General features: G+C 56.9%; 1 protein-coding gene across 2 annotated transcripts; it reads right to left on the reverse strand.

Annotated features, from left to right (window-relative positions):
- On the reverse strand, nt 1-6630 carry PPIF (peptidylprolyl isomerase F). 2 transcript variants are annotated; one of them, XM_059169776.1, is made up of 6 exons: nt 6335-6630; nt 5132-5162; nt 4531-4619; nt 2754-2850; nt 2162-2237; nt 1-968 (listed from the first exon to the last, which is right to left on the reverse strand). In XM_059169776.1, the coding sequence occupies exons 1-6, from the start codon at nt 6539-6541 to the stop codon at nt 833-835; spliced, it is 636 nt and encodes a 211-aa protein (XP_059025759.1). In that variant the 5' UTR covers nt 6542-6630; the 3' UTR covers nt 1-832. The 2 variants fall into 2 exon arrangements, with proteins under 2 accessions (XP_059025759.1, XP_059025760.1); XM_059169777.1 differs by lacking the exon at nt 6335-6630 and adding an exon at nt 5758-5914.
- Between the last annotated feature and the right edge of the window lie 4997 nt (nt 6631-11627).

An 11627-nucleotide genomic window follows, 5' to 3' on the forward strand; every position in this document is an offset into this window, starting at 1 on the left:
TTCTACAGAAAATAGGATTTATTTTCACATTTCAAGTGAACACAAATAAATGTCCCACAAGTATATTACATACAAAATCAGTAGATTTATTAACCACAGAAAAATCAAAGCTCTCCAGAAAGACATGTCCGGGCCACTTCCACTCTTCACCAACTCACGGACTAGGCACAGTTCGCGATGGGTTTGTTCCCAGGTTCGTCTGCGTCTGCCCCCATGGACTCCCCTCAAAACCACAGCAGCAAACCAACAGGATTCACAGTGGCTGGGCTAAGTGCTGTGGCTGTGGCCCCTTCACTAAAGCCCCAGTCGTGTTCCAAAGGCCAAGCTCTGGGGTTCCGTGGCTTCAGCCACCAACTGGGGTCCTGCCACAGCACAGGGCAGTTAGTGTCACAGCTTCATCTCTAGACAATCTTGTTAATTAAATTATTTCAATTAGAAGAGATATAATGGCCCTTTTGCAACAGCTGGCCTTCCCCCCTCAGTCGAGAAAAGGGCAGTAACCTGTCCCTGAAGCTAAGCCATCACCACCCCAATGTCCAAGGCACGGTGACCTTGGGCTGGCCGGATGAGGAGTGGTGACATCACATCCGTGATGGGTGTCTAGAAATGGGGCAGTGAGGGCAGGCGGATGCTGGCGAAGCAGCATGGCGGGCCTGGTGGACATCTGACGCTCAGGAGAGGTCTCACTCCAGTACATAGTGAGGGTGGAAGGCGCACAGGCACCCGGACGGGGCACCGCTGCTGGCGCCTGAAGTGGTCGCCTAGGTTAGTCAACATGAGTGCAGCCTCTACCGGCCTAGCGCCCTGTTGCCGTGGCCATGGCCGTGGCCAGTTAGCTCAACTGGCCGCAGTCCGTGATAACGATCTTCTTGGACGTCTTCCCACTCCTGGAGCCAAAAGATTCTATTTTCTTCACAACATCCATTCCCTCTTTGACGTGGCCAAACACGACATGTTTGCCGTCCAACCTGTGAGTCGAGCCAGATAAGAGTAAGAGTAGTGCAATGTCACCCAATGTCATGGTCACCTGGCCGTGGAACTATTTAGCAGAGATGGCAATTCTGAAAGGGACCCAAATGGAAAATCTGGACCCTGCCCTCACAGCTCTGGTACGAGGCCTTGCTGAGCGCCCCCAAACAGACCAGAGGGTCTCTCCCTTCTGGGGCCTGTGCTGCCTCCTCTGCTGCGTGACCTTGTCCTGGGTCACTTAACCTGAATCCTGGTAACCTCATCTACGAAAAGTGAATTATTCTTGTTCTGCACAGGGAGATAACAGGGTGTTAGACTCCTCCTAGGAAACAAGAAGTCCGTGTAAATGGAACCATCTTCACGGTCATGAGTGACTAGGTAAGAGCCAAGATAGTACATGTGGCTCTTTCCATCTGAGAGACTTTCAAGAATCTAAACAGCCCCTTAGTCCAGAGCCAGCAAGGCCAACACTGGTTACCACCTGGGGCAGAACTGCAGGACCCATCAGAGGTTCCACGGAAGCAGCAAAGGGCAGGCAGAGCCAGCAGCGACCTGCCCAGCCCTGACATCTGTGTCCCTTCTGGCCTGGGGGCTAGAGACAACTAGGACCAATCTATCACTCAGGTCTCTCTAAAGTCCTAGGAAATGGGCTTTGTGAAGTCTTAGCTCTTGGCCAGCTAATGTCCCCTCAACCCCATATGCCTCAGGGCTAGGATGCAGGGAACTCCAGGCAGAGGAACTTATTAGGTAATAGGACAGCGACCAGGGAAGACACCCCTAAAATCCACAGGCACGTGGACCAGAGACCTCAAGATGCATTCCAAGCTCAAGGTAAGCCGGGAAACAACAGGTTAAACCAAGCAAATAGGCTTCCACCACAGGCCACCTTGAGGCCCGTGAGTTCTGCAGCATGTCCCAGACGGATGTGGTACAAGTCCTTTGGCATATCACATGGAGAAAATTCCAACTGACAGCAAACAGAAGCCTAACACAGACGCAGTTCTAAGAACAACCCAAATTCCCCCTCAGTCCTTTCATGAACTTTACCTTCTCCCCTAGGGACACACCTCCCAGCGGAGGGCTGCCACCCCAGAACACGGTCCAGCCTCACGCTACCCTCCCCCGGAAGCACACAAATCCTCTTTCAGCTGCAAGGCCAGCCCTCATGTGGAACCCGGGGCAAGGAACTCACCAGTCTGTCTTTATGGTGCAGATGAAGAACTGGGAGCCGTTGGTGTTGGGGCCTGCGTTCGCCATGGACAGGACACCTACAGAAACAGGCAGGAGTGAGCCAGGCTGCCCCAGGAGGCCCCTCACTGGGGAACCATTCATAAGAGCATACAGTTTCCAGCACAGCAAGGACACTGGGGTCTGACGGTCCTGGAGCTTGAAGAGGACAAGCAGGGCCCAGAGGACGAACGGCTCCCTGGGGCCCGTCCCCCCTGTGCTGCCACAGGAAGGACAGGGCCTTGTGGAAGCTCTCCGCGGCAGAGCCAGCATGGGAGTCTGGCGCACTGCATCCTGGGTCTTAAACGTGACACAACGCTGGGTTTTGCTGAAAGGCTTTCTCCCCCAGCTTCTCAAAGAAAGACTTGTTTTTAAATGGAGAGCTCAGCATGACAAAACTCCAGGAAAACCAACACTCCAACCCAGAGTGCTGAAGGAGCGAAGGGGCATTGCTGGGTGGGCAATTGCTGTGGTGGGCATGGTGGGCCTGGTAGGCAAGCCAGCAGCCAGGCCAGAGCTCAGGGCACTCAGAACGGGGAGTGGTGGCCTCCACTCACCTGGTCCCACGTGCTTCAGTGTGAAGTTCTCATCAGGAAAGCGGCTTCCGTAAATGGACTTGCCCCCGGTGCCATTGTGGTTGGTGAAGTCTCCCGCCTGCGAGCACAGAGCACCTTCTGAGCGGACAACCACCAGAGCTGGCCGGAGAAGGCTGCCATGGTGCAGGGACGTGGCCCCCAGCCCACCTGGGGTCCACCCAGCCAGAAGCCCCGCAGGCCAAGGAGTCAGAAAACATCCAAAGATCTCCTGACCCCTAGCTTCAGCATTTTCTGCCATTAATCACTACCCTACCTTCCAAATGATCCACTTTTTAATTTGGGCAGGTTTTTTAAAAGACTCTCAAAGGATCTAATAGCTATTGTGTGATGATTTGTACATAGTGACCTCGAATTTTCTACCTACAGCTCTTGGAGGGGAGACAAGGAGGTGACCAGGGAGTCTGTGTTCCCAAGTCTGGTCTTTGGGGGGTGGGGAGCAGCAGCTGGCACAGAGCCAATTCCCTATGCTAAGCCCCACTTCTCCCCCATTACCAGGCCTCGTGGCCTCCCTACACCTTGCAGACCCAGGAAGGAGTCCCCCCGGGTCTGGCATCCCTCCTCACAGCTTGCCCGAGGTTTCCAAGGGAGTGGTGGCCAGAAGAGCCCAGCCCCTGGCCAAGGACTCACAGCTATCTTCCTGAGATATCCCTCAGGTGAGAGAGATGACCGGACTAGCCTGACGTAAGCACCCACAAATGCCAGTAAGGTGTTCCCAGACAGGATGATTCAAAACCCTGGCCTCGGCCTCCCGTGCCGCCAACTCATGCCTCAGAGAGCCCTCCAGCCTTGGAAGGGCCTGCTCCTGCCAGCTGCTGTTCAGAGGAAGACCCTCACCCGGCTCAGGACAGCCCCTTCAGCTTCTGCTTCATCCACTGCCTCCCTCAGGCAGAGCTGGGAAGGCCTCTGCGGCAGAGAGCCACAGGCCTAGCCAGCCATGTCCCACAGCCACAGCCTCCCTTCCCGTCCCTGCAATCATCACACTGGACACGTCAGCAGGCCCAGCCCCAACCCACGGCCACTCACCACAGAGGATGACAGCCCCAGGGAGGAGTGGAGGGAACAGGGCAGAGAACTCTGGGTGGGAATGACTTCAGAGAGATCATGACACTCCTGTCCCTGCTTCTATGGCCTGCTGGCCTCAAGACACGCACCTCTGTCTTACGGGGCCTGACCTAACAGAGGACAACCCCCAACACAGCTGGGCTCCTGATCCTGGGAAGTCCTTGCTGTACTCCTCTACCCCAAAACTTCTGACACAGCCTTACTGAGGTTTTTGAAAAAACAGGCAGCACACATGACTAAAGAACATTCATTTAACCAAAAAAGACGCCCCGCTCTAAAGGAGCAGCTTCCAGTCCAGACCCATGCGTTCTTGCTGGAGCCGTCACCCTCCCTCCTTCCCAGCCTCCTGTGCCAAGCACTCAGTGGGACACACAGGGGGACGCGGCCAGAGACCGCCTAAATACGCTGATCCTGCAAAGCCTGAAGATCGACTCCCCGCCCCCGTGCACAGCTGGATCTCAATGCCGGTTCCCCGCCAGCCCATTCTGCCCCTGGCTCCGTTGCTCAACCGCTGGGGCCGCCCAACCCACTCCACCCTCTCTGAGTGAGAAGACAGGCCAGGAGAGCAATGTGTCCTCTCCATTCAGTATCTCACAAGCACCCTATAAGGCGGCCCCTGCTGTCCCCCCCCCCCCCGCCCCCTGACAGGGAAGTGAGGCAGACAGGGCTGCTGTACCTGACACATGAAGGATGGAATCACTCTGTGGAAAGTAGAGCCTTTGTAGCCGAAGCCCTTCTCCCCGGTACACAGGGCTCTGAAGTTCTCTGAGGGTTGAAGGAAGACAGAGATCAGCAGGGCCAGGCCTCAACTCCAGGGTCACAACTCGTTCAAGCCTGTACCTCTTACCCTCCAGGAGGTGAAGAGGGGGTGAGAAGACGCCAAGCCTGCTCCCTGGGTCTGCTCTGGCTGTGCTACCCGGGGCAGGTCACCTTCTCACAGCTCAGTGTCCCGGCGTCCAAGCACTATGACAAGAGCACAGGCTCCCGGCAGGGAATCCCTAGGCCATGCAGCCACTGCCCACCGGGCACCAGGAGGGAGGAACGGGTCCTGGTGGAAATTTACATAAGGCTATATTGGACTGGTGGGCAGGGCCAACACCGAGGTTCAGAGAGGGACAGAGAGTTGCTGCAGGGGTACCAGCAGCTGAGCCTCATGTGGAACTCTCATCTGGTCGTGGGTCTCGGTGCCCCAACTCCTCTCACCATCCCACCCATCTGGCCTGGCCCCTTTCTCTCCCATCTAGACCAGACTCAGAAAGCCCCAAGTCCCGTCTTACCTGCTGTTTTTGGGACGACATCTGCCTTCAGCTGTGGGGAGGAAAGGGGCCAAGAGAAGACGGTCAGTCCAGAAGCAGGTGATAGAAGGAACCTCCTCACCAACCAACCCCCACAGCGGCCACGGAGCCCCATCCACTTGCGGGGCTCCCAGCCCTCAGCAGGAGGCAGCCTAGGCAGCTATCATCTCTGCCAGTTGTTTCCTGAACCCAGGCTGGGAGGAGGCAGCCTCGGTTTCCCTAGCTATCAGAAGAGATGACAGTGCCATCCTGGCCTACTTCCAGGGGCAAAACTGGCAGAGCTTATACAGCTTGGCCCCAAGCATCAGAGACTCAGGGCCGGGAGAGGTGCCAGTCGAAGCTCAATGCACAGAGGGGAAACAGGCTTCAAGGCAGGGGAGTGGGTGGGTGGGCAAAGAGAAGCTAGAGCCCATCCAAGCAGGCTCTTGAGTCCCAGCTTCAAAAGCCACCCTGGCACAAAGCCACTAAAATTAAGCGGAGTAAGGAGAGTGGTCTCCATTTTCCAGGAGGGAAACTGAGGCCTACCAGAGGTCCCTCTGTTCAAAAGAGGGTCTGGCTTGAGAGCTACACCTGAGCTTCCCCATTTGTTCCCCCTACTTGTTTCTTACTTTGTGAGTCCGGGAACGTGGCGGGGTTGGAGTTGGGATGCAGGTCCCCTGGGCACTCTACCCCGACTTGCAGGGGGCCGTCCGGGTCCGTTTGGGGGCAGAAGCCCCCCAGGCCCGCCCTGCAGGAGAGGAGGCCTGTAGGCCTGAAACCACCTCGGCTCCTGCCCCAGGGCCGGGAGGCGGGGTGAGTCCCACCGAGGGGGCGGGGCCGGGCACCGTATTATGCAAGGGCAGCCACGTGAGCACCCCGCCCGCCCGCTGCTCGGACCCTCGAGCCCCCCGACACCCGCCCTCGAGCTCCCGGGTCTGGGCGCTGACCCCGCGAGGTCGCAGGACCTCTCCCCGACCTCGGGGCCAGCCAGCAGGGTCGGGATCCCACAGTCCACGACCTGACCTTGAGCTTTCTCCTCCTCACTTGCCCTCCCTCCCGCCTCCACTACTCCGAAGTGCCGAGAGGATACCGGAAGAGACCAATCTGATGCCCCCCTCTAGGGATGGGGAAACTGAGGCCCATGGCCAGGTGTGGGAGGCAAGGTCTCCCAGCCAGTTAGGCACAGCGCCGGGCCCGTCCGCTCACCTCCAGCACCACGCGGCCGAGCGGCTGCCCGTCGGCGCCCACGTCCAGGTACACGAGCGGGTTCCGGGAGGAAGAGGACGAGTCGCGGGAGCCGCCGCCGCTGCTGCTGCTGCTGCTGCAGGCGCGGGCCGCGGGGAGGCGCAGCGGCGCGGAGCGCGGGACGGGGAGCAGGCCGAGCAGGCGGGGACCGCAGCGCAGCGCCAGCATCGCGGCTGCGGGTCGGCGTGGGAGAGCGGCGGCAGGAGCGGAGGCGGCGGAAGCGACGGCTACGCGCGCAGAGATTGGAGTCCGCCACGGCCGCGCGCCGCCGTCTTTATTGGTCGGGCCGGCCTCGAGGCCCCGCCCCCACCCGCACTGCCCGCCCCCTCCGGGCCTGTTCGCGGGCGACCCCTGGCGGCCCTAGCGGGCGGCACAGCCGGGCGGCTGGGGTGGCGGAGCGTGAGCTCCTTGCAACCGGTTCCCCAAGGACCAGAGAGACCTGAGGGGTAGACACGACCTGGCAAAAGTGGGCCGGTTCCATTTTGTAAGCGTCCCAGATTAAAAACAGAGAGAGGGAACTATGCTAAAACGTGGTTAACTCCAAAAGAAGGGCATCCGTATGTTTTTATTTGAATATAACAAAAATCTCCATTTGAGCCCCTGTATAGGCCTCCCCTCCACCCATAGACCCTGCAGACGAGAGATCAAGAGAGACAGTGGGTGAGAGACAAAGAAGGTGAAGGTGAGAGGTGGACTAGAGTGAGAGGTGCAGGAGGACACAGGCAGGGACCCCTCCCCTGCTGACCACAGGCCTCCCGAGTCCTAGTCTGGCCCTTTCTCCAGATGCTTCTGGACACCAGATCGTCTTCCCACACACCTGGAACTCAGCAGGTCCCAGTGGGCTCTGGCCAGGCCCCAGCTCTCCACGGGGTTGGGTCCAATGCCCCCTCCCCAATGCCACAGACGGACGGTTCTGGTCCCTAGCAACAGGGTCAGCTGGCTGCTGGCTTCCCTCCCACCCCAGTCATCCCAAGAACACACTTGCAGGTCACACAGTACAGGGGTGATTCCACAGGGAATGCAAGGAAAAGTGAAAAGGTAAGGCAGGAAGAGAAGGGGAGCTGAGAAGCCTGGTGAGGAGAATTTACCCCATGTGTGAGGGGCTTCATAGAAGCGTGGTAGGGGTGGGGAGTTCACAGTTGGTAAATAATAGGGGCCCAGGCAGAGCATCTCAGCAAACAACCGTGCTCTCCCGATGGGAAACAAGGACCCAGAGTGAGGAAGGCACTGCCTGGGGCTAGGAGCACCCTGGACCTTTCCCTGTCAGCCTGCACCTGTCAGACCTCTCTGAGCCTCAGTTTCCCCACTGGAGAGTCAAGATGGGATGGTAGTCCTTACTCTGCTTCTTCCCAGGTCTGTTTCAAGGGTAACATGAACAAGAGAGAGAGGCGTGTGTCGACCGTTAAGTGCTGTGATTTGAGCATCAGTGATGGACGGGGTCTAGACTGTCTTCGCTTCAGGTCTAGGGCTGCGACAGCAGTGGGTCTCAGCTGCAGGGGCTCAGAGGTCCAAGGGGCCCAAGAAGAGGGTGGAGGCTGAACCTTAGGGTGTGGGCTTGAACTTGGACCTGAATCAGCTCCTGGGAAGGGGTAAGACGGCAAAATGCTGGTCCGAGTAAATTCGTGAGGTTAAAGCAGCATGTCTTAGGCTCATTAGAATTCTGGCCTTGGCCCTTTCCTAGAAGTTTACAGTCCACTTCTCTTCTCATGGCCCAGGAGGAGCCTGGTCACTCAGTGATGGCATCTTGGAGCCCAGAGGCTCCCCAGGGTCCAGCCCAGGATGGAGTCTCACTCTGTCCTAGAGAATGGCTCCTCCTTTCTCGTGATTATCATGCCCTGAAGTAGAGTAGGGCTGAATGGGGAGTTGGCTTGTCCCCTGCCCCATCTGGGGCCCTCAGGAGTCTCCCAGATCCCCCCAACCCCCAGCCCCGCATCAGTGCATACTGTAGATTTGAAAGAGGAAGAGAGGAACCACCTCCCATGTCGGTTCCAGTTCCTTAGTTCACACAGCCCTTCGCTACACCAGGTGGATTAATGGTGCCCTGTGGTGCTTCAAGCCTGTTCCTGAGGGGAAGCCTCCGTCTATCCCCCACCCCCATGGAACCTGAGCAGCCCTAACCCAGGGAAGAGCTGCCTTCATTCACTCAAGCACTTGAGCTCTCAGAGCCCTTCCCTGGCCCTTAGTGTGTCTGCTTCCCCGCCATAGCCTGGGTGGCAGTTCCATTTTGCAGGTGGGGAAGGAAAGTCCCAAGAGACAAGAGAGTGAGTTGCCTGGGGCTGGAGGATTGGAGCTGGGAGGACTCTGACCCCAGGGCCAGGGTGTACTGCATAGGCCAGATCCTTCCCCCTGCCATCATGGAGCTGGGAATGGGGTGGGGAGGGCAAGAAAGACAATCCAGGGACAGACAACACGGCAAGAGAGGGGCTGAGGAGTTAGCCAGAGGAGGCTGTGGGACTCAAGGGACAGGGAAAATGGTTTCTGCCTGGGGGGATCAGCCTGGACACAACCACATTTGAGGGGGCAGAGACACAAAGATGTCTCCAGAGGGGGAATGAGCCAGTGGCAGGCCAGGGTACCTTTAAGGAAAGGCTGCAATGTTGACCATAAGCTGAAAGGCTGGGGTGTGGGTAGGGGGAAATCACAGAGGGTCCGGAAGGCCAGGCTGAGGTATAACATTACTGGATAGCACTGAGGAGCCATGGATGATGCAGGGCCCCCATCCCTACGACTCCAGACTGAGAACTAGCCTCATTCACTCACGTTACTCCTACCCTCTTTGGAAAATCAAATGTCATCACTCCCTCCTGCTCAAGCTGAAGAAATTTCCACCTTCCCCACAGGCTGAGCTATGATGTCATCCTTACTTGTACTGTCCTCAGCGGCATCAGGAGGAGGGACGGTCCCTGGGCTGAGCCCTGAATGGAAGCATGCCCAGCCCTCAAGGACTCCCGGCCCAGGTGAGACTGGGCAGGTGTCAGCACTCAAATGGCTCTGAGGCTATTTATAGCCTTTGTGTCATCCTCAGAAACAGCAGTTTCTCTCCACTCGGCTCAAGTGGCTTCTCATTCAGGATGTTAATGGCTTTTGTCACTTGGGGATCCCGTGGGATTCCTTTAGGTATCATAGAGCCAAAGAACAGACAGGTCACGCTGACATTCAGGGGTGACAAATTCCGACGCCTAGGGGGCCAGGCAGTGACATACACAGTGAAACATACTAGGCAAGTCTCTAGGGAGTGAGGGGAGACAGCGCTGTGTCCAAACACCCCGTTAGAGGGGCAGCTGCTTCCCAGGCCAGCCGATTGTGTACGTGAGACTAGGGACCCAGTACAGTGGATCTTCTCTTTTTTCAACAAAATCTGAAAATCTTGGGCTTAATGAAAATCTCCCCATTTTTTTTTGGAATCTCCCCATTTCTAAGTGTTGGGAACAAATTTTAGAATAAACATTGAATGAGCTGTGAACAACATATCCACGACATAGATAGGACCTCTGGGCCAGCATTTTGCAAGTTCTGATCTCCACTGTACAGATGAGAGAACTGAAGCTCAGAGAGGCACAGGGACACACAGCCCGGAAGTACCGGGACTGTGGACAAACCCCTCTGTTCACTGGTGCCGGGACCCCTTCTGCAAGAGTCACTTGGCAGCCATGTTTCCCCGAGCACCTGTTATATGCCGAGCCTGAGGTTTGCCCTGGAGATACAGGACAAAGTCTGGGATAGGCACTCACGGTGCCAGGTGGTTCTAAGTGCTATTGGGCAAGCCTCTCCCAGGCAGCCCTTGTGTGTGGCATGCGTGCCTGTCATGGCTGTTGTGAGGGATGAAGTTAACAGTGGTCCTGGAGACCCTTCCTGGAGGGGCAGGGAGGGAAGTGGCCTTGCTTTGGGCAGGGGGTGGATTTTCATGAATGATCGGTCCCAGTATCAGGCGCGGGGACAACGTGCCTTGGACTTCATTTCTCTTAGTTCCTTTAGAGGGGGCTGGGGTCCAGGAGAGTGTCTGTCATGGGCGGCTGACAGGGAACCTGAAGGAGAAGCCACACTGCCCGCACAGGCCCTGGGAAGGCTGCACTCTGGGCACTCCCCCGTGCCATTCCCAGACTTCATGGAGCAGCACGAAAGCTTCGGTGTCTCTCCACTGGCTTCCAGGAACCACAGGCGGGTCTGTTCCTGAGCATGCTGTGAACCAGAGCATGGCGGGAAGCAGGTTTCCCTCAAGGTCCAGGAGGGTGGAAGGCAGGGTGACCAGAAAGAGGCCCAAGAGGAGGGTCTGGGGAAACTCCCATTTCCGGAGTCCAGCTGGGCTTTAGAAGTTGGTTGTGTGGGTTGTGTGGGCCCCTGGGAGAGGCAACCAGCAGGCAGGGCTGGCTCCCCACCCATCCCCTCCCCAGCTGCTTGGCTGTCCCACAAGCCACCTGGTCACAGGAAGAAGTGGAAGGAGCTCACTTGCTGAATGTATCTGCTAGCCATTGTGATGGGGACAACACTGGGGGCCAAGGAAGTCTTCCTAAGAAGCTGCCCCCAAAGGGAAAAGTTGGGAAGGATGGTGGAGGCTGGCCCTGGGGGAAGGGGTAACTATCAGCCAGCCCTGGATCCTGAAAGTGTGGGTTTTGAGACAGGCAGAACTCTCTAAAAACCTGGCTTCCTATTTCACTCATTCACTCCCCAGCTTTGCTCTACACCCTGCTGAGCGCCTGCCACTTTCTCCAGGGATTAGAAATATGGTGGTCATTGGACAGAAAAGTAAAGTTACGTTTTCACTGGGAAGAGAGAGAACAACCATTTAAAAAAAAAAAAATGCAAAGGAGAAGGAAGATGCTCTTGGACAGTGGTTTGTGCTGTGCACAAGTGAAGCAAGGTGCTGTGCTCAGCAGGGGCTGGGGGCAGAGCTGGGGGGGATCAGCGTGGCCTGGCCCAGGAGGAAACATTCGGACAAATCACATGTAGCTGTGTGAGCTCAGGGAAGTCATTCTTGGCTTCTTGGGGGCATCACTGTCCTCATCTGTAAAGAGGGGTTAATAATGCCCATGTCGCAGAATTGTCCATATTAAGGAGAAGGACATGGTGAAGGGCTTGATGAATGAATGAATGTATGCATGCATCCCACCTAGCCCAGGCCCGCGCGGGAGTCCGAGTCAGGGCAGAAAGCATGATTTTGAGGGAGTGATATTGGGCCCTGTGAATATGTACCCTCAGCTGTGCCCATGGGCGTTTTATGAGTGGAGACTTTCTTAAAAGAGTTTATTTATTTGTT

Source organism: Mustela lutreola, chromosome 4 (genome assembly GCF_030435805.1).
Source record: "Mustela lutreola isolate mMusLut2 chromosome 4, mMusLut2.pri, whole genome shotgun sequence".
Classification (NCBI taxonomy): Eukaryota; Metazoa; Chordata; class Mammalia; order Carnivora; family Mustelidae; genus Mustela; species Mustela lutreola.

Coding starts and splice junctions, on each gene's coding strand:
- PPIF (XM_059169776.1), bottom strand. CDS start 6,541: ATGCTGGCGCTGCGCTGCGGTCCCCGCCTGCTCGGCCTGCTCCCCGTC. Junction 5,163..6,334: donor TCGGCCGCGTGGTGCTGGAG/GTGAGCGGACGG, acceptor TCCTCCCCACAG/CTGAAGGCAGATGTCGTCCC. Junction 2,851..4,530: donor TTCCATCCTTCATGTGTCAG/GTACAGCAGCCC, acceptor CTGTGCTCGCAG/GCGGGAGACTTCACCAACCA.